The 20,812-nt window shown below is 41.4% G+C and overlaps 1 protein-coding gene across 7 annotated transcripts in view; it reads left to right on the top strand.

The window, feature by feature from the left end:
* The window catches only part of TTC23 (tetratricopeptide repeat domain 23), a 158,583-nt gene that overhangs the window by 41,252 nt on the left and 96,519 nt on the right, over positions 1 to 20,812 (top strand). For all 7 annotated transcript variants that reach the window (XM_027521741.1, XM_027521736.1, XM_027521740.1 and 4 more), the window contains one exon: positions 9,703 to 9,902. In XM_027521741.1, the coding sequence (XP_027377542.1) occupies positions 9,723 to 9,902 (180 nt within the window). In that variant the 5' untranslated portion in view covers positions 9,703 to 9,722. The remainder of the gene's footprint in view (positions 1 to 9,702; positions 9,903 to 20,812) is intronic.

The raw sequence follows: 20,812 nt of genomic DNA on the forward strand, positions 1-20,812 counted from the left end.
TTTCAATGCCATTCTCCCAAACCCTCTCCCACAGAGTCTGAAAGACTATTCTATACATCTGTGTCTCTTTTGCTGTCTCGCATACAGGGTTATCATTACCATCTTTCTAATTCCATATATATGCATTATTATACTGTATTGGTGTTTTTCTTTCCAGCTTACTTCACTCTGTATAATAGGCTCCAGTTTCATCCACCTCATTAGAACTGATTCAAATGTATTCTTTTTAATAGCTGAGTAATATTCCATTGTGTATATGTACCACAGCTTTCTTATCCATTCGTCTACTGATGGACATCTAGTTTGCTTCCATGTCCTGGCTATTATAAACAGTGCTGCGATGAACATTGGCGTACACGTGTCTCTTTCCCTTCTGGTTTCCTCAGTGTGTATGTCCAGCAGTAGGATTGCTGGGTCATATGGCAGTCCTATTTCCAGTTTTTTAAAGAATCTCCACACTGTTCTCCATAGTGGCTGTACTAGTTTGCATTCCCATCAACAGTGTAAGAAGGTTCCCTTTTCTCCACACCCTCTCCAGCATTTATTGCTTGTAAACTTTTGGATCGCAGCCATTCTGACTGGCGTGAAATGGTACTTCATTGTTGTTTTGATTTGCATTTCTCTAGTAATGAGTGATGTTGAGCATCTTTTCATGTGTGTGTTAGCCATCTGTATGTCTTCTTTGGAGAAATGTCTGTTTAGTTCTTTGGCCCATTTTTTGATTGGGTCGTTTATTTTTCTGGAATTGAGCTGCAGGAGTTGCTTGTATATTTTTGAGATTAATTTTTCGTCAGTTGCTTGGTTTGCTATTATTTTCTCCCATTCTGAAGGCTGTCTTTTCACCTGGTTTATAGTTTCCTTTGTTGTGCAAAAGCTTTTAATTTTAATTAGGTCCCATTTATTTTTGCTTTTATTTCCAGTATTCTGGGATGTGGGTCGTAGAGGATCCTGCTGTGATTTATGTAGGAGAGTGTTTTGCCTGTGTTTTTCTCTAGGAGTTTTATACTTTCTGGCCTTACGTTAGATCTTTAATCCATTTTGAGTTTATTTTTGTGTATACTGTTAGAAAGTGTTCTAATTTCATTTATTTTACAAATGGTTGACCAGTTTTACCAGCACCACTTGTTAAAAAGATTGTCTTCTCTCCACTGTATATCCTTGCCCCCTTTGTCAAAGATAAGGTGTCCATAGGTGCGTGGATTTATCTCTGTGCTTTCTGTTTTGTTCCATTGATCTGTATTTCTGTCTTTGTGCCAGTACCATACTGTCTTGATGACTGTGGCTTTGTAGTAGAGCCTGAAGTCAGGCAACTTGATTCCTCCAGTTCCATTCTTCTTTCTCAAGATTCCTTTGGCTATTCGAGGTTTTTTGTATTTCCATACAAATTGTGAAATTATTTGTTCTAGTTCTGTGAAAAATACCATTGGTAGCTTGATAGGGATTGCATTGAATCTATAGATTGCTATATTGATTGCTATATTGATATATCACTATATTGATTCTTCTGATCCATGAACATGGTATTTTTCTCCATCTATTTGTGTCCTCTTCGATTTCTTTCACCAGTGCTTTATAGTTTTCTATATATAGGTCTTTTGTTTCTTTAGGTAGATATACTCCTAAGTATTTTATTCTTTTCATTGCAATGGTGAATGGAATTGTTCCCTTAATTTCTCTTTCTCTTTTCTCATTGTTAGTGTATAGGAATGCAAGGGATTTCTGTGTGTTGATTTTATATCCTGCAACTTTGCTATATTCATTAATTAGCTCTAGTAATTTTCTGATGGAATCTTTAGGGTTTTCTATGTATAGGATCATGTCATCTGCAAACAGTGAGAGTTTTACTTCTTCTTTTCCAATTTGGATTCCTTTTATTTCTTTTTCTGCTCTGACTGCTGTGGCCAAAACTTCCAAAACTATGTTGAATAGTAGTGGTGAGAGTGGGTACCCTTGTCTTGTTCTTGACTTTAGGGGAAATGCTTTCAATTTTTCACCATTGAGGATAATATTTGCTGTCAGTTTGTCATATATAGCTTTAATTATATTGAGATGTGTTCCTTCTATTCCTGCTTTCTGGAGGGTTTTTATCATATAAGGATGTTGAATTTTGTCAAAGGCTTTCTCTGCATCTATTGAGATAATCATATGGTTTTCATTTTTCTATTTGTTAATGTGGTATATTATGTTGATTGATTTGCAGATATTGATGAATCTTTGCATCCCTGGGATAAAGCCCACTTGGTCATGATGTATGATCTTTTAATATGTTGTTGGATTCTGTTTGCTAGAATTTTGTTAAGGATTTTTGCATCTATGTTCATCAGTGATATTGGCCTATAGTTTTCTTTTTTGTGTGTGGCATCTTTGTCTGGTTTTGGTATTAGGGTGATGGTGGCCTTATAGAATGAATTTGGAAGTTTACCCTCCTCTGCAGATGGCAACCCACTCCAGTGTTCTTGCCTGGAGAATCCCAGGGACGGGGAAGCCTGGTGGGCTGCTGTCTCTGGGGTCGCACAGAGTTGGACACAACTGAAGCAACTTAGCAGCAGCAGCAATTTTCTGGAAGAGTTTGAGTAGGATAGGTGTTAGCTCTTCTCTAAATTTTTGGTAGAATTCAGCTGTAAAGCCGTCTGGTCCTGGGCTTTTGTTTGCTGGAAGATTTCTGATTACAGTTTCAATTTCTGTGCTCATGATGGGTTTGTTAAGATTTTCCATTTCTTCCTGGTTCAGTTTTGGAAAGTTGTACTTTTTGCAGAATTTGTCCATTTCTTCCAATTTGTCCATTTCATTGGCATATGGTTGCTGATAGTAGTCTCTTATGATCCTTTGTATTTCTGTGTTGTGATCTCTCCATTTTCATTTCTAATTTTGTTGATTTGATATTTCTCCCTTTGTTTCTTGATGAGTCTGGCTAATGGTTTGTCAATTTTATTTAACTTCTCAAAGAACCAGCTTTTGGCTTTGTTGATTTTTGCTATGGTCTCTTTTGTTTCTTTTGCATGTATATTTCTGCCCTTATTTTTAAGATTTCTTTCCTTCTACTAACCCTGGGGTTCTTCATTTCTTCCTTTTCTAGTTGCTTTAGGTGTAGAGTTAGGTTATTTATTTGACTTTTTTCTTGTTTCTTGAGGTATGCCTGTATTGCTATGAACCTTCCCCTTAGCACTGCTTTTACAGTGTCCCATAGGTTTTGGGTTGTGTTTTCATTTTCATTCGTTTCTATGTATATTTTGATTTCTTTTTTGATTTCTTCTGTGATTTGTTGGTTATTCAGCAGCGTGTTGTTCAGCCTCCATATGTTAGAATCTTTAATAGTTTTTCTCCTGTAATTGAGATCTAATCTTACTACATTGTGGTCAGAAAAGATGCTTGGAATGATTTCAATTTTTTTGAATTTACCAAGGCTAGATTTATGGCCCAGGATGTGATCTATCCTGGAGAAGGTTCTGTATGAACTTGAGAAAAACATGAAATTCATTGTTTTGGGGTGAAATGTCCTATAGATATCAATTAGGTCTAAGTGGTCTATTGTATCATTTAAAGTTTGTGTTTCCTTGTTAATTTTCTGTTTAGTTGATCTATCCGTAGGTGTGAGTGGAGTATTAAAGTCTCCCACTATTATTGTGTTATTATTAATTTCCCCTTTCATACTTGTTAGCATTTGTCTTACATATTGCGGTACTCCTATGTTGAGTGCATATATATTTATAATTGTTATATCTTCTTCTTGGATGGATCCTTTGATCATTATGTAGTATCCTTCTTTGTCTCTTTTCACAGCCTTTGTTTTAAAGTCTATTTTATCTAATATGAGTATTGCTACTCCTGCTTTCTTTTGGTCTCTATTTGCATGGAATATTTTTTTCCAGCCCTTCACTTTCAGTCTGTATATGTCCCTTGTTTCAGGGTGCGTCTCTTGTAGACAACATATATAGGGGTCTTGTTTTTGTATCCATTCAGCCAGTCTTTGTCTTTTGGTTGGGGCATTCAACCCATTTACATTTAAGGTAATTATTGATAAGTATGATCCCGTTGCCATTTACTTTATTGTTTTGCGTTCGAGTTTATACACCCTTTTGTGTTTCCTGTCTAGAGAAGATCCTTTAGTATTTGATGGAGAGCTGGTTCGGTGGTGCTGAATTCCCTCAGCTTTTGCTTGTCTGTAAAGCTTTTGATTTCTCCTTCATATTTGGATGAGATTCTTGCTGGGTACAGTAATCTGGGCTGTAGGTTATTTTCTTTCATCATTTTAAGTATGTCTTGTCATTCCCTTCTGGCCTGAAGAGTTTCTGTTGAAAGATCAGCTGTTATCCTTATGGGAATCCCCTTGTGTGTTATTTGTTGTTTTTCCCTTGCTGCTTTTAATATTTGTTCTTTGTGTTTGATCTTTGTTAATTTGATTAATATGTGTCTTGGGGTGTTCTGTCTTGGGTTTATCCTGTTTGGGACTCTCTGGGTTTCTTGGACTTGGGTGACTATTTCCTTCCCCATTTTAGGGAAGTTTTCAACTATTATCTCCTCAAGTATTTTCTCATGGCCTTTCTTTTTGTCTTCTTCTGGGACTCCTGTGATTCCAATGTTGGGGCATTTAACATTGTCCCTGAGGTCTCTGAGATTGTCCTCATTTCTTTTAATTCTTTTTTCTTTTTTCCTCTCTATTTCATTTATTTCTACCATTCTGTCTTCTACCTCACTGATCCTATCTTCTGCCTCCATTATTCTACTGTTGGTTCCCTCCAGAGTGTTTTTGATCTCATTTATTGCATTATTCATTATATATTAACTCTTTTTTATTCCTTCTAGGTCCTTATTAAACGTTTCTTGCATCTTCTCGATCCTTGTCTCCAGGCTATTTATCTGTAACTCCATTTTGTTTTCAAGATTTTGGATCATTTTTACTATCATTAGTCGGAATTCTTTATCAGGTAGATTCCCTATCTCTTCCTCTTTTGTTTGGTTTGGTGGGCATTTATCCTGTTGCTTTTCTGCTGGGTATTTCTCTGCCTTTTCATCTTGTTTATATTGCTGTGTTTGGGGTGGCCTTTCCGTATTCTGGCAGTTTGTGGTTCCTCTTTATTGTGGAGGTTCCTCCCTGTGAGTGAGGTTGGACGTGTGGCTTGCAAAGTTTCCTGGTTAGGGAAGCTTGTGTAGGTGTTCTGGAGGGTGAAGCTGGATTTCTTCTCTCTCAAGTGCACTGAAGTGTCCAGTAATGAGTTTTGAGATGTCAGTGGGTTTGGTGTGACTTTGGGCAGGCTGTATATTGAAGCTCAGGGCTATGTTCCTGTGTTGTTGGAAAATTTGCATGGTATGTCTTGCTCTGGAACTTGTTGGCCTTTGGGTGGTGCTTGGTTTCAGTGTAAGTATGGAGGCATTTTATGAGCTCCTATCGATTAATGTTCCCTGGAGTCAGGAGTTCTCTGGTGTTCTCAGGATTTGAACTTAAGCCTCCTGCCTCTGGTTTTCAGTCTTACTCTTACAGTAGCCTCAAGATTTCTCCATCTATACAGCACCAGTGATAAAACATCTAGGTTAATGATGAAAAATTTCTCCACAGTGAGGGACACCCCAAGAGTTACACAGATTTACATGGAGACGAGAAGAGGGAGGAGGGAGATAGAGGTGACCAGGAGAAGAAGAGGGGGAATCAAAAGGGGAGAGAGTAGGCTAGCCAGTAATCAGTCCCCTAAGTGTTCTCCACAGCCTGGAACACACAAAGAGATTCACAGAGTTGGGTAGAGAAGAGAAGGGGGAGGGAGGAGATAGAGGCAACCTAGTGGAGAGTCCAAAGGGGGAGAGAGCAATCCAGCCAGTAATCTTGCTCCCAAGTAAAAATGGGTACTGAAGATTGGGTTCTTAAAGGTACAAAATTGATAACAAATACCAAAAAAGCAAAGATTAAAAATCTAGAGTAGAGGTTAGATTCTCAAAAATACAATATTAAAGGAAAAAATAAAGTCACAAAATTATAAAATATATATATATGAAATTTGCTTTAAAAATTGGGTCTTTTTTTTGCAAAGTAATAGTAGGTTATAAAAATGAAAATTAAAGGAGTAATAGAGGACTTAAATTTTTTTTTAATTAAAAAAATGATAATAGTGAAAATATATCTAGGGCTTTCTCTGGTGTTGTTGTGGACAGTGTGGGATCAGTTCATTTTCAGATAGTTCCTTGATCCGGCTTACACTTCTCAAGATCTATAGGCCCCTTCCTATGTAGTTGGTACTAACTACAGTGTTTTAATCTATTGCACCTGTCACTTCCAAAGTGGTTCCCTCTGTTTATTTTAGCGTCTTCTGTTTGCTGGCCTCTTCAGTGTCTAATTTCTGCCCTGACACAAGGGGGCGATGGTGGTCACTTTTTTAGGCTCACTTTTTCAATCGTGCAGTGTTGAGGGAGGAACACTGCAAAAAAAAAATATCACTGGCGTTTGTGGGGACTGCTCCCAGTGTCTCACCCACACTGGGTTTGCCCCTGCTCATGGCATGTGTGCTTTCCCAGTCTACACTGCTCAGGCTCTAGCTTGCTCTGCCAGGAACTGTCTGAGGTGGGCCCTGCACTTCCCAAATCTAAGCCGTTCAGGTTCAGGTTCTCGGGTACTCCACAAAGGCGCAGACTTGAATGGGCCTGCGTTTTGTGCCCTTCCCCGATCCAAGCAGCTCAGGTGACCAGGTGTTTGGCGAGTGCAGTCACTACGACTTATCACCTCCCCCATCCCTGCTGTTCTGTTTTCTGGGTGTACAACCAGCACGCCTTCTCAAGTGTGCCTTGTGTCTCTTCTGGGGAGCTGATCTCTGACTGTGACCCTCCTGGTGGATGTCAACTGTCCAGAATCCCAAGGAGTCTTGGTTAGCAAGGAAGCTTGCTTGCAGTTTGGTAGATGATGCCTCTCTGGGGCTGCTATTGCCCCCTTCTGACTCTGGCTGCCCCCGCCTGCCTGTCTCCGGCCGGGGATGGGCCGGTCCGCAGCCAGCTAGCTCTGCTCAGTCCTTTGTTCTGTGAGCGGGCCTGGCGGTGTCTTAGGGCTTTTCGCAGGATAGCTATCCCACACTCTGGGTTGCTATCTCTAGTTAGTTCCCTCAGATTGTCCTTGGGGTATTCAGGCCTGGTCCTTACCCTTAGCAATGCAGCCTGCCCTCCCTGTCCTGCCCCCGCTTGCTAGAGGCGGATGCAAGCGTCTGCGCTGCTTCTCTGCTGGGAGTTGCCTTTAGGCACGTAATCTGTGGGTTTTAATTTATTTTTCCTCCCAGTTATGTTACCCTCTGAGTTTCCAAGGCTCACCACAGATTCGCCGGTGAGAGTGTTTCCTGGTGTTTGGAAACTTCTTTCTTTTTTAAGACTCCCTTCCCGGGACGGATCTCCGTCCCTACCTCTTTTGTCTTTCTTTTTATCTTTTATATTTTTTCCTACCTCCTTTCGAAGATAATGGGCTGCCTTTCTGGGTGCCTGATGTCTTCTGCCAGCATTCAGAAGTTGTATTGTGGAATTTGCTCAGCATTCAAATGTTCTTTCCATGAATTTGTGGGGGAGAAAGTGGTCTCCCGTCCTATTCCTCCACCATTTTAGGACCTCCCTCTCATCATCTTTTTAAAAATACTAATATTTTCTTTTTCCTGACTACTTATAAAATTCTCTCTTTATCATGGTTTTGAGCAGTTTGGTTACAATGTGTTTTGGTGTCCTTTTCTGTTTCCTGTGTTTAGTGTGCATTTAGCTCCTGAAATCTCTGACTTTTTACTTTTCCTTAAATTTGGAAAAATTTTGGCCACTATTTCTTCAAACACTTTTTCTGTCCCCTCTGCAATCCACTTTTCTTTAGGGATTGAAATTACATATATATTAGGCAAGTTGAAGTTCTTTCACAGCTCACTGGTTTTTTAAGATGGTTTTTTTTCTATCACTACATCTGCAAGTTCATGCATCTTTTCATCTGTAATATCTGATCTTCCATTAATCTCATCTATTATATTTTCATCTCACATATAAGTTTCATGTTGAGAAGTTCAATTTGGCTTTTTATATTCCATGCCTCTAGTTAACTTTTTAAAAATAGCTAACATTTTAAACATATGGAATATAATTGTATAACCCTTAATATTCTTTTCTGCTAACTTAATATCTGGGTCAGTTTTGATTGATTCATCTTCTCCTTATGGGCTGTTCTCTTGCCTATTTGCATGCCTGGTGATCTTTGTTTGGATGTTAAAGTTTATTAATTTCAACCTGTTGAGTGCTGGCTGTTTTTGTATTCCTATCAACACCCTTGAATTTTGCCCTCTGATACAGTTACTTGGAAACAGTTTTATCTTTTTAGGTCTTACTTTCCTGGTTTGTTATGTGGATCTAAGCAGAGCTCACCCAAGGGCTAATTATTCTCCACTACTGATTATTATACTAATTATTCTCCACTACTTCCTTGTGGCTCAGATGTAATGAGAGAGACCCAGGTTTGATCCCTGGGTCAGGGAAAATCCCCTGGAGAAGGGAATGGCAACCAACTCCAATATTCTTAGATCTTCTCTGGTGGTTCAGAGAGTAAAGAATCTGCCTGCAATGTGGGAGACCCAGGTTCGATCCCTACATCAGGAAGATCCTCTGGAGAAGGGAATGGCTACTCACTCCAGTATTCTTGCCTAGAGAATTCCAAGGACAGAGGAGCTTGGTGACAGTCCAAAAGAGTCAGACATACTTGAGTGACTAACACACCAATAAAAACTTTCTGAATACTTTACCCTCTGCCTCATGAATTATGAGTTTTTCCAGTCTGGTCAGTGGGAACAGGCGCTGCCAGCCTTGGTGAGCGCCAGATACTTCCTTTCAATCTTCTTAGAGGAATCTTTCTCCAGACTCAAGTAATTTTCTTACATACATGCTATCAGTATTCCCCCTTTCTTGAGGATGCTCATCTCTGGGGTCTTCTCTGTGCTGCTCTATCCTCTCTAATAATCTGTTCTGTGCATTACAGCCTCCTTGGTCTTCCCAGATGCTCAGCTCTGTTTCCTCGACTCAGCCCACCGGGTAACTTCTGGGTTACCCTGCATGATCCAAAAACTTTTTCAAAGCAATAAGCTGGGGCAATCAAGCATCTCACTTTGTTTCACTTTTCCATTTCTCGTGTCTCATGGCCTGTCTTTTGACAACCACTGTTTCATACCCTTTTTGCCTATGGCTGTTTTGTTGTTGTTACTTGGTAGGTTTTTTGTTGATTGGTTGGTTACTTAAGGTGAGAGGATAAATCTCATCCCTTATCTCATCTTAGGTGGAAGTGAAAGTTTAACATGTCACTTTTTTCCCATTTCAAAGTTACCTGGGGTTCAACAGATCTAATCTGAGCTCTTTGAGAGTTGATTCCTACTGACATATATATAGAGAGAGACATATATATATATATATGTCATATATAATATATAAAATACATCAGTATGTATGTATATAAACATACATATATATATATATATACACATATGATACATACATAGGACAAAGAATGTTTGATTTAGTTAAAACTTGAAATCCATCTGAAAGAAGTTAGTACTAGTCACTAGGAGCTTTTTGGACAGAAGCTACTTGTTTCAAAGAAGCCATGGGTATAGTGTTGAAATTTTCTTAAATTCTAACCCCAACTTCTAGGAAAAATATGTATTTCTAAAAGTAATGGTGGAAATTATCATTAATACTTTTGTTTTCTTATTTAAAAATTAGAGGGTAATGTATATAAAAATATGCAAGAATCACAGGAAACTCACATATCCAACCACCTGGATGAAATTGTTGCTGCCGTCAGCATAACACCTAGAAAGAAACTGCAAAACCAGCTGCTTCAGAGAGCACTGTTCCAGCCTCCTCGGGAGAAACTCCGCCTCTCTGAAGAGAAAGCCAAGTCCTATGCCAGCAGTCATGAGGTAAGGAACCTTTCTTTTTATACCCGTGCCCTGGTCACTGAGGAGCAGGATACTTCAGGTTGCATTCCTGCTCTGAGGAGTTTGGCACAAGAGAAAATACACAACAGTGCCTTTTCACAGTGTGAGTGATGCAGTACCTCAGGGCACAGTCGACACGTTGTTTGCTGAATGAGTGCACAAAGGAACAAAGGAGTCTGCCCTGACCTTTGACAAGTGTGTACTAGACGGACTGGTTGTGGCGTTGACCTGCTAAAGTGGTTTCCCATGAGTCAGGAAGTATTTCTTGAGCTCCTCCTGTGTGCCAGGTCTCAGCACTGGAACACAGCACAAAGCAGATGAAGCTTCTACTCTCAAGGAGCTTGTATTTCTTAAATTCTTAATCTGTTCTCTGCATACTTCTTTACCATCTCTTTTCAGGGTTTTATTCATTTACCCATTCATTCAATATGTATTTCTCTACTACCTCTTATGTTCAGTTCGGTTCAGTCAGTCGTGCCCAACTCTTTGCAATCCCATGGACTGCAGCACGCCAGGCCTCCCTGTTCATCACCAAGTCCCGGAGTTTACTCAAACTCATGTCCATTGAGTCAGTAATGTCATCCAACCATCTCATTCTCTGTTGTCCCCTTCTCCTCCCACCTTCAATCTTTCCCAGCATCAGGGTCTTTTCAAATGAGTCAGCTCTTCACATCAGGTGGCCAAAGTATTGGAGTTTCAGCTTCAACATGTGCCGGGTCCTAATTTGTCCATTTATTTATTTCACAAAGATTTACTATGTACCCAGTGTGTGCCAGGCTTCTCTGATAGCTCAGTTAGTAAAGACTCCGCCTGCAATGCAGGAGACAGTGGTTGGATTCCTGGGTCAGGAAAATGCACTAGAGAAGGGATAGGCTACCCACTCCAGTATTCTTGGGCTTCTCTTGTGGCTTGGCTGGTAAAGAATCTGCCTGAAATGCGGGAAACCTGGGTTCGATCCCTGGGTTGGGAAGATCCCCTGGAGAAAGGAAAGCCTACCCACTCCAGTATTCTGGCCTGGAGAATTTCATGGACTGACTGTATAGTCCATGGGTTGGCAATGACTCAGACATGACTAAGCGACTTTCACTTCACTTCTAATGTGTACCAGGTGCTGTGCAGGGGCTCGGGGCATGAATGGGAAAGCTATAACCTCTGCCTCAGAGGATCTCATGGCCTGGTTGGGAAGGTAGATAAATAATGATGGTCAGCATAAGTTCTGTGACACACACAAACTCAGGTTATACAGGTGCAAAACCTGGAGTTGAGGGGAGGAGGTGTGAGCAGTGACCCTAGAGTCGGAGGAGCAATAGCACCTGAGGCATGCTCTGGGGATGGGGGCTACTTGGGCTGCACTGATAACAGTGCTTAGGTAGGAGAGAGGGCCTGGTAGCACAGGGGACAGTAGTGTTTTGAGTGGAGGTGGCAGATGGCTGAGAGTCAATGGTCTGAGGGCGCACAGCCTGTTTGGTGAAATACATGGAACTATCTGGGAATCAGGCTTTAGTTATACAGGGAAGGAACCGAGGTTGAATTACAGACCACAGCTGGGGCCCAGAGAGTGTTCAGCACCCAGCAAAAGTTTACACTTTCTCTTCAGGGTGCTGGAAACTATCACAGGATTATAAGCCGGAAAGGGCCATGAGCAAGTCTGAGTTTTTGGAATGATCACTCAGACCTCAGATGCCTGAATAGAGGAGGAAGAGGAGGGACGTAAATTGGAGGAGGAGGGCCCATTCAGAGGGCATTTGCGATACTCCTGGCAAGCAATTATGAGGGCCTAAAATATGGCAGAGGCAGTTCAGTTCAGTTCAGTTCAGTTGCTCAGTCGTGTCCGACTCTTTGTGACCCCAAGAATCGCAGCACACCAGGCTTCCCTGTCCATCACCAACTCCCAGAGTTTACCCAAACTCATGTCCATCGAGTTGGAGATGCCATCCAGCCATCTCATCCTCTGTCTTCCCCTTCTACTCCTGCCCCCAATCCCTCCTAGCATCAGAGTCTTTTCCAATAAGTCAACTCTTTGCATGAGGTGCTGAAGTATTGGAGTTTCACCTTCAGCATCAGTCCTTCCAATGAACACCCAGGACTGATCTCCTTTAGGATGGACTGGTTGGGTCTCCTTGCAGTCCAAGGGACTCTCAAGAGTCTTCTCCAACACCACAGTTCAAAAGCATCAATTCTTTGGCACTCAGCTTTCTTCACAGTCCAACTCTCACATCCATACACGACCACTGGAAAACCATAGCCTTGACTAGATGGGCCTTTGTTGGCAAAATAATGTCTCTGCTTTTTAATATGCTATCTAGGTTGGTCATAACTTTCCTTCCAAGGAGCAAGTGTCTTTTAATTTCATGGCTGCAATTACCATCTGCAGTGATTTTGGAGCCCAAAAAAATAAAGTCTGACACTGTTTCCACTGTTTCCCCATCTATTTCCCATGAAGTGATGGGACCAGATGCCATGATCTTCGTCTTCTGAATGTTGAGCTTTAAGCCAACTTTTTCACTCTCCTCTTTCACTTTCATCAAGAGGCTTTTTAGTTCCTCTTCACTTTCTGCCATAAGGGTGGTGTCATCTGCATATCTGAGGTTATTGATATTTCTCCCAGCAATCTTGATTCCAGCTTGTGCTTCTTCCAGCCCAGCATTTCTCATGATATACTCTGCATATAAGTTAAATAAGCAGGGTGACAATATACAGCCTTGACGTACTCCTTTTCCTATTTGGAACCAGTCTGTTGTTCCATGTCCAGTTCTAACTGTTGCTTCCTGACCTGCATATAGGTTTCTCAGGAGGCAGATCAGGTGGTCTGGTATTCCCATCTCTTGAAGAATTTTCCACAGTTTATTGTGGCCCACCCAGTCAAAGGCTTTGGCATAGTCAATAAAGCAGAAATAGATGTTTTTCTGGAATCCTGTTGCTTTTTCAATGACCCAGCAGATGTTGGCAATTTGATCTCTGGTTCCTCTTCCTTTTCTAAAACCAGCTTGAACATCTGGAAGTTCACAGTTCATGTATTGCTGAAGCCTGGCTTGGAGAGTTTTGAGCATTACTTTACTAGCGTGTGAGATGAGTGCAATTGTGTGGTAGTTTGAGCATTCTTTGGCAAAGGCAGTAGAGATACTAAAAACTTTTGATAAGAGTTTGGAAATATGAATCGGTGAAACCTGGTAACAAAGGGGGCATAGGAGGTGGAGAGACAAGAGTGAGCCCGAGAGGGTGTATACAGTCCTGACTGAGGTTTCAGCCAGCTTGGGAGACCAGGGACTTGTCAGTCCCCTTTGTTACTGTTGTGAATACAGGAAGAAGAGCCAGGAACAGGGAGAGAAGGTGTGAATTTGGTCTTGATATTCATTACGCACCAGATGTCCTCTAGTCCTACTATGTGCCCGTCTGTGTGCTATGTAGGTGTCAGCTGGCAGCCTGCTCCCCAGAATTATGCGAGAGAATCAAGCCCTAGTGCCCAAAGGCATTTGGTATATGTGAAGGATCAACTTCTCTTCTATGCATCTAAAATGGTTGTTGTTTAGTCGCTAAGTAATGTCCAACTCTTTTGAGTTGGCAAGAATTTCTGAGGCAAGAATACTGGGTTGCCATTTCCTTCTCCATAGGATCTTACGTAGCTGGGATCAAACCCACATCTCCTGCATCAGCAGGCAGGTTCTTTACCACTAAGCCACCAGGGAAGCCCATCTAGAATGGTGCCGAATCATTTCCTGTGATGCGAAGTTCAGATGAAGAACGCCTGGATTCAGTGGTGAACAGGACAGACAGCCGCATGCCCCCATGCAGCTAAGGAGCAGTCCACTTTGTAAATAACTAGCTAACCAGAGATGGTGCGTAAATAACTAGCTAACCAGAGATGGTGCCAAGTGCTCTGGAGGAAATACGGTGGGCCTGTGGTAGGTGAGGGAGGGCCCCTGTGAAGAGGTGACATCTGAGCTGACACCTGAAGGAGAGAAGGATCCAGCACTGAGGAGCTGAGGAAGAGGAGCTCTAGGGAGAGGGAACAGCACACATAAAATTTTGGTTTGGCACAAGCAGCGTAACTGTGTGAAGTAATGAGAAGAAGCTTTGGGCGGATGTGAAATGCCACTGGAGAGGCAAGTCTTTCCAAGTCTCAAGTGCCCTAGGAAGCCTTTAAAGTGTTTTTAAGAAAGTATTAACTTGACTATTTGCCTCTTGAAATACCATTCTTTGGTAATTTTTTACTATAAAAAACTTATCAACTTACAGAAAAGTTGTAAGAAGTACCAATTGGTAACATTTACTTTACATTTCTTCACACACACTGCCATTATTTTTCTGAATATCAGACAGTAAGTTAAAAATACATGGTCTTTTACCCCTAAAGATGTCAGTGCCTATTTCCTAAGAATAAAGGAATTTCTCCAACACACCCACACTACAATTATTGAAGTTCATTTCAGTTCAGTTGCTCAGTCATGTCCAACTATTTGCAACCCCATGGACTGCAGCATGCCAGGCCTCCCTGTCCATCAGCAACTCCCAGAGCTCACTCAAGTGAGTTGGTGATGCCATCCAACCATCTCATCCTCTGTTGTGCCCTTTTCCTCCCACCTTCAATCTTTCCCAGCATCAGGGTCTTTTCCAGTGAGTTAGTTCTTTGCATCAGGTGCCCAAAGTATTGGAGTTTCAGTTTCAGCATCGGTCATTCCAATGAATATTGGACTGATTTCCTTTAGGATTGACAGGTTGGATCTCCTTGCAGTCCAAAGGACTCTCAAGAGTCTTCTCCAGCACCACAGTTCAAAAGCATCTGTTGTTCAGCCCTAAGCTTTCTTTCGGAGAAGGCAATGGCACCCCACTCCAGTACTCTTGCCTGTAAAATCCCATGGATGGAGGAGCCTGGTAGGCTGCAGTCCATGGGGTCACTAGGAGTCGTACACGACTGAGCGACTTCATTTTCACTTTTCACTTTCATGCATTGGAGAAGGAAATGGCAACCCACTCCAGTGTTCTTGCCTGGAGAATCCCATGGACGGAGAAGCCTGGTAGGCTGCAGTCCATGGGATCGCACAGAGTCAGACACGACTGAAGCGACGCAGCAGCAGCAGCAGCAGCAGCAAGCTTTCTTTATAGTCCAACTCTCACATCCATACATGACTACTGGAAAAACCATAGCTTTGACTAGACAGACATTTGTTGGCAAAGTAATGTCTCTGCTTTTTAATAATGCTGTCTAGGTTTGTCATAGCTTTTCTTCCAAGGAGCAAGCGTCTTTTAATTTCATGGCTGAAGTCACCATCAGCAGTGATTTTGGAGCCCAAAAAGGTAAAGTCTGTCATTGTTTCCATTGTTTCCCCATTTATTTGCCATGAAGTGATGGACTGGATGCCATAATCTTAGTTTTCTGAATCTTGAGTTTTATCAAATTTTTCACTCTCCTCTTTCACTTTCATCAAGAGGCTCTTTAGTTCCTCTTCACTTTCTGCCATAATTGTGGTGTCATCTGCATATCTGAGGTTATTGATATTTCTCCCAGAAAACTTTATTCCAGCATGTGCTTCATCCATCCTGGCATTTTGCACGATATACTCTGCATATAATTTAAATAAGCAGGGTAACAATATACAGCCTTGATGTATGCCTTTCCCAATTTGGAAGCAGTCTGTATTCCATGTCCAGTTCTAACTGTTGCTTCTTGACCTGCATACAGATTTCTCAGGAGGCAGGTAAGGTGGTCTGGTATTTCTATATCTTGAAGAATTTTCCACCAGTTTGTTGCGATCCACAGTCAAAGGCTTTGGCATAGTCAATAAAGCAGAAGTAGATGTTTTTCTGGAACTCTCTTGATTTTTCTATGATCCAATGGATGTTGGCAGTTTGATCTCCAGTTCTTCTGCCCTTTTAAAATCCAGCCTGATCATCTGGAAGTTCACAGTTCACATACTATTATTGAAGCCTGGCTTGGAGAATTTTAAGCATTATTTTGCCAGCAACTGAGTGCAATTGTATGGTAGTTTGAGCATTCTTTGGCATTGTCTTTCTTTGGGATTGGATTGAAAACTTTTCCAGTCCTGTGCCCACTACTGAGTTTTCTAAATTTCCTGTCATATTGGGTGCAGCACTTAACAGCATCATCTTTTAGGATTTGAAATAGCTCTGATTCTAACTTTTACTTCTTGACCTCCATGCAGATTTCTCAGAAGGCAGGTAAGGTGATCTGGCATTCCCATCTCTTTCAGAATTTTCCACAGTTTGTTATGATCCACACAGTCAAAGGCTTTGGCATAGTCAATAAAGCAGAAGTAGATGTTTTTCTGGAACTCTCTTGCTTTTTTGATGATCCTACAGATATTGGCAATTTGATCTCTGGTTCCTCTGCCTTGTCTAAATCCAGCTTGAACATCTGAAAGTTCATATTGTTGAAAACTGGCTTGGAGAATTTTGAACATTACTTTGATAGCATATGAGATTAGGGCAATTGTGCAGTAGTTTGAGCATTCTTTGCTATTGCCTTTCTTTGGGATTGGAATGAAAACTGACCTTTTCCAGTCCTGTGTCCACTGCTGAGTTTTCTAAATTTCCTGTCATACTGGGTGCAGCACTTAACAGCATCATCTTTTAGGATTTGAAATAGCTCAATTGGAATTCCATCACCTCCACTAGCTTTGTTCATAGTGATGCTTCCTGAGGCCCACTTGATTTTGCATTCCAGGATGTCTGGCTCTAGGTGAGTGATCACACCACTGTGTTTATCAGGGTTGTGAAGAGCTTTTTTGTATAGTTCTTCTATGTATTCTTGCCACCTTCTCTTCACATCTTCACTTCTGTTAGGTCCATATCATTTCTGTCCTTTATCGAGCCCATCTTTGCATGAAATGTTCCCTTGGTATCTCTAATTTTCTTGAAGAGATCTGTAGTCTTTCGCACTCTATTATTTTCCTTTATTTCTTTGCACTGATCACTGAGGAAGCCTTTCTTATCTCTCCTTGCTATTCTTTGGAACCCTGCGTTCAATGGGTATATCTTTCCTTTTCTCCTTTGCCTTTCACTTATCTCCTTTTCTCAGCTATTTGTAAGGCTTCCTCAGACAACCATTTGCCTTTTTGCATTTCTTTCTCTTGGGGATGGTCTTGATCACTGCCTCCTGTACAATGTCATGAACCTCCATCCATAGTTCTTCAGGCACTCTATCAGATCTAATCCCTTGAATCTGTTTGTCACTTCCACTGTATAATCGTAAGGGATTTGATTTAGGTCATACCTGAATGGTCTAGTGGTTTTCCCTACTTTCTTCAATTTAAGTCTGAATTTTGCAATAAGGAGTTTATGATCTAAGCCACAGTCAGCTCCTGGTCTTGTTTTTGCTGACTGTATAGAGCTTCTCCATCTTTAGCTGCAAAGAATATAATCAATCTGATTTCGGTGTTGACCATCTGGTGACTCCATGTGCAGTCTTCTCTTGTGTTGTTGGAAGAGGGTGTTTGCTATGACCAATGCGTTCTCTTGGCAAAACTCTGTTGGCCTTTGCCCTGCTTCATTTTGTACTCCAAGGCCAAATTTGCCTGTTACTCCATGTCTCTTTTAACTTCCTACTTTTGCATTTCAATCCCCTATAATGAAAAGGACATCTTTTTTGGGTGTTAGTTCTAGAAGGTCTTGTTAGGTCTTCATTGAACTGTTCAACTTCAGCTTCTTCAGCATTACTGGTTGGGGCATAGACTTGGATTACTGTGATATTGAATGATTTGCCTTGGAAACGAACAGAGATCATCCTGTCATTTTTGTGATTGCGTCCAAGTACTGCATTTCTCACTCTTTTGTTGACTGTGAGGGCTACTCCATTTCTTTTAAGGGATTCTTGCCCACAGTAGTATATATAATGGTCATCTGAGTTATATTCACCCATTCCAGTCCATTTTAGTTCACTGATTCCTAAAATATCCATGTTCACTCTTGCTGTCTCCTGTTTGACCACTTTCAATTTACCCTAAATGGACCTAACATTGGACCTAACATTCCAGGTTCCTATACAGTACTGTTCTTTGTAACATCAGACTTTACTTCAATCACCAGTCACATCCGCAACTGGGTATTGTTTTTGCTCTGGCTCCGTCTCTTCATTCTTTCTGGAGTTATTTCTCCACTGATCTCCAGTAGCATATTGGGCACCTACTGACCTGGGGAGTTCATCTTCAGTGTCCTATCTTTTTGCCTTTTCATACTGTTCATGGGGTTCTCAAGGCAAAAGTACTGATGGGGTTTGCCATTCCCTTCCCTAGTGGACCATGTTTTGTCAGAACTCTCCACCATGACCTGTCCATCTTGGGTGGCCCTACACAGCTCCCAAGTTTCACTGAGTTAGACGAGGCTGTGGTCCCTATGATCATCTTGGTTAGTTCTCTGGATTGTGGTTTTCATTTTGTCTGCCCTCTGATGGATGAGGATAAGAGGCTTATGGATGCTTCCTGATGGGAGAGACTGACTGAGGGGGAAACTGTGTCTTGTTCTGATGGGTGGGGCTATGCTTAGTAAATCTTTAATCCTTAGGAAATTAATATTGGTACATATTATTATCTAATCTATAAACCTTATTCATATTCCTCCAATTATCTCAGTAATATCTTTTACAGGAAAAAATATTAGACAGAGTCATGTTTTAGTCCATGAAATCATGCTGACTAGATTTATTATGTCTTTTTGAGTGAGTGAGTTTGAGTGAGTGAAAGTCACTTAGTAATGTCTGACTCTGTGGCCCCATGGGCTATACAGTCCATGGAATTCTCCAGGCCAGAATACTGGAGTGGGTACCCATTCCTGAATTCTCTAGGGGATCTTCCCAACCCAGGGATCAAACCCAGGTCTCCCACATTACAGGTGGATTCTTTACCAGCTGAGCCACAAGGTCTCTTTAGTATCCTTTAATCTATTAGAAAAGCAGTTCCTAGGTGGCTCGGTGGTAAATAACCCACGTGCCAATGCAAGAATGGCAGGTTCAATCCTGGGTCAGGAAGATCCCCTGGAGCAGGAGATGGGAACCCACTCCAGTATTCTTACCTGGAGAATTCCATAGAGAAGCCTGGCAGGCTGCAAAGAATCAGACATGGCTGAGCACAAGCACAAAACACCAACAAATCTGTCAGATCAGTTCCTTAGCCTGTCTGTGTCTTCCACAATTTTGATATTTGTAAAAAGTACTGTATTAGTCTGCTTGGGCTGCTATAATAGAATACTACAGATTGGGTAGCCTAAACAACAGAAATTTACTCCTCACAATCCTGGAAACTGGAAGTCCAGGATCAAGGAGCCAGCAGAGCTGCTGTGTGGTGAGAACTCACCCCTTGGGCTGTAGACCACCACCCTCAATCTGTGTCCTCACATGGCCTCCCCTTTGTGCATGGAGGCTAGGGGAAGGAGGAGGGAAAGGTGTGCCTTCTCAAAAGGACACTAATCCTATTGGATCAGGGCCCCACCTTTATGACCTCATGTCACCTTAGTTACATCTTTAGAGGCCTTATCTCCACATGCCCCATTGGGGGGTTAGGGCTTCAACAAAAGAATTTGTCGGGTGCCGCAAACGTATACTCCAACTGTTTTGTAGAATACCCCCCAATTTGAATTTGTCATGTGTTTTCTTGATGATTAGAATCAGATTATATATTTGGGGCAGAAATCCCACACAACTGAAAAAAGGGCCCTTTCTGGTGCATCTTACTAGGAGGCGTATGATGTCTGTTTGCCTCATTACTATGATGCTAAATTTGATAACTTGGTTAAGGTGCTATCTAGAAGGTTTCTTCATTGTAGAATTATTATTCTTCCATTTTCAATTAATCAGTATCCTGTAGGGAGAATCATTAACACTATAAATATATCCTATTCCTCATCAAAACTTCACCCCTTACTTTTAACATGCATTGATGATTCTCACCTGAATCAGTTATTGCTATGATGTTTGTCCAATGGTGATTCTCTGACTTTGCCATGCTTTCAATATTTGTTTATTAGCATTCATTTTACAGGGAAGAGCTTTCCCTTCTTCACACATCATTGTTCATTTGTTTATATCAATATGGGTTCAAGAAATCCTATTTTTCAATGTATTACAATCCATTATCATCGTCAAAACTTAAATTATTGTATATTTGCTGTGGGAGCCCCTTCAGTCTGGCTTCTGAGTTCTTGATACGTCCCTATAATTCTTTCCTTGATTTCAGGCACAACAAGATTTTTTGGTTTCATCTTGTACTTTCCCTGTTCCAGCTGTGGTTTCAGGGAATGCTGTTTCATCCTAGTAGAGAATAGTATTTAGATACCAAGAGCTGTTTATGAAATGCCCATTTGGCCATTTATGGCCAAACTGATCCTCAGAGTCGCGTGTTTTAATATGAAGAATGATGTTGTGGGAAGAGCTCTGGACTTTGCATCAAGGAGCTTGACTGTGAGTTCTGATTCTGCCACTTGGTGGTAAATCGTTTTGCCTTTCTGGTCTTACATTCCTTCCTTAAATTGAGGAGATCAACTAGATTATTTACGAGGCTCATCCCAGTTCTGAGATTGTCTGCCTACACATACTTCTCTTCTACCTCTTACCCAGGCCTGTTGGCTAAAGCCACTGGAACCGGCAGGGTAAAGTTTGGAAAATCAAAAAAGGATATCTGGACTACACATTCTAGCAAATAAAAAAGCAGAGAGAGGACAGGCCACAGTTTCAAAGTGAAACTGTGTGGAGGTGCAAGTCCTTCGAGCTTAGGCATTGGCCCTGGCCCCTGATGCAGATGGTGAGGACCCAGGCTGTGATCTGAGAGGCAGACTCTCAGCTGCATATAGCCCTTCCTTGGAATCTTGTGGTTGGGACAGATTCACCATCAGATCAGGTCCCCCTCTCTTTTTGGCAAACTGTCTATCTAGACTTCTCAATGTTT

The sequence above is a fragment of the Bos indicus x Bos taurus genome, chromosome 21 (assembly GCF_003369695.1).
Source record: "Bos indicus x Bos taurus breed Angus x Brahman F1 hybrid chromosome 21, Bos_hybrid_MaternalHap_v2.0, whole genome shotgun sequence".
Classification (NCBI taxonomy): Eukaryota; Metazoa; Chordata; class Mammalia; order Artiodactyla; family Bovidae; genus Bos; species Bos indicus x Bos taurus.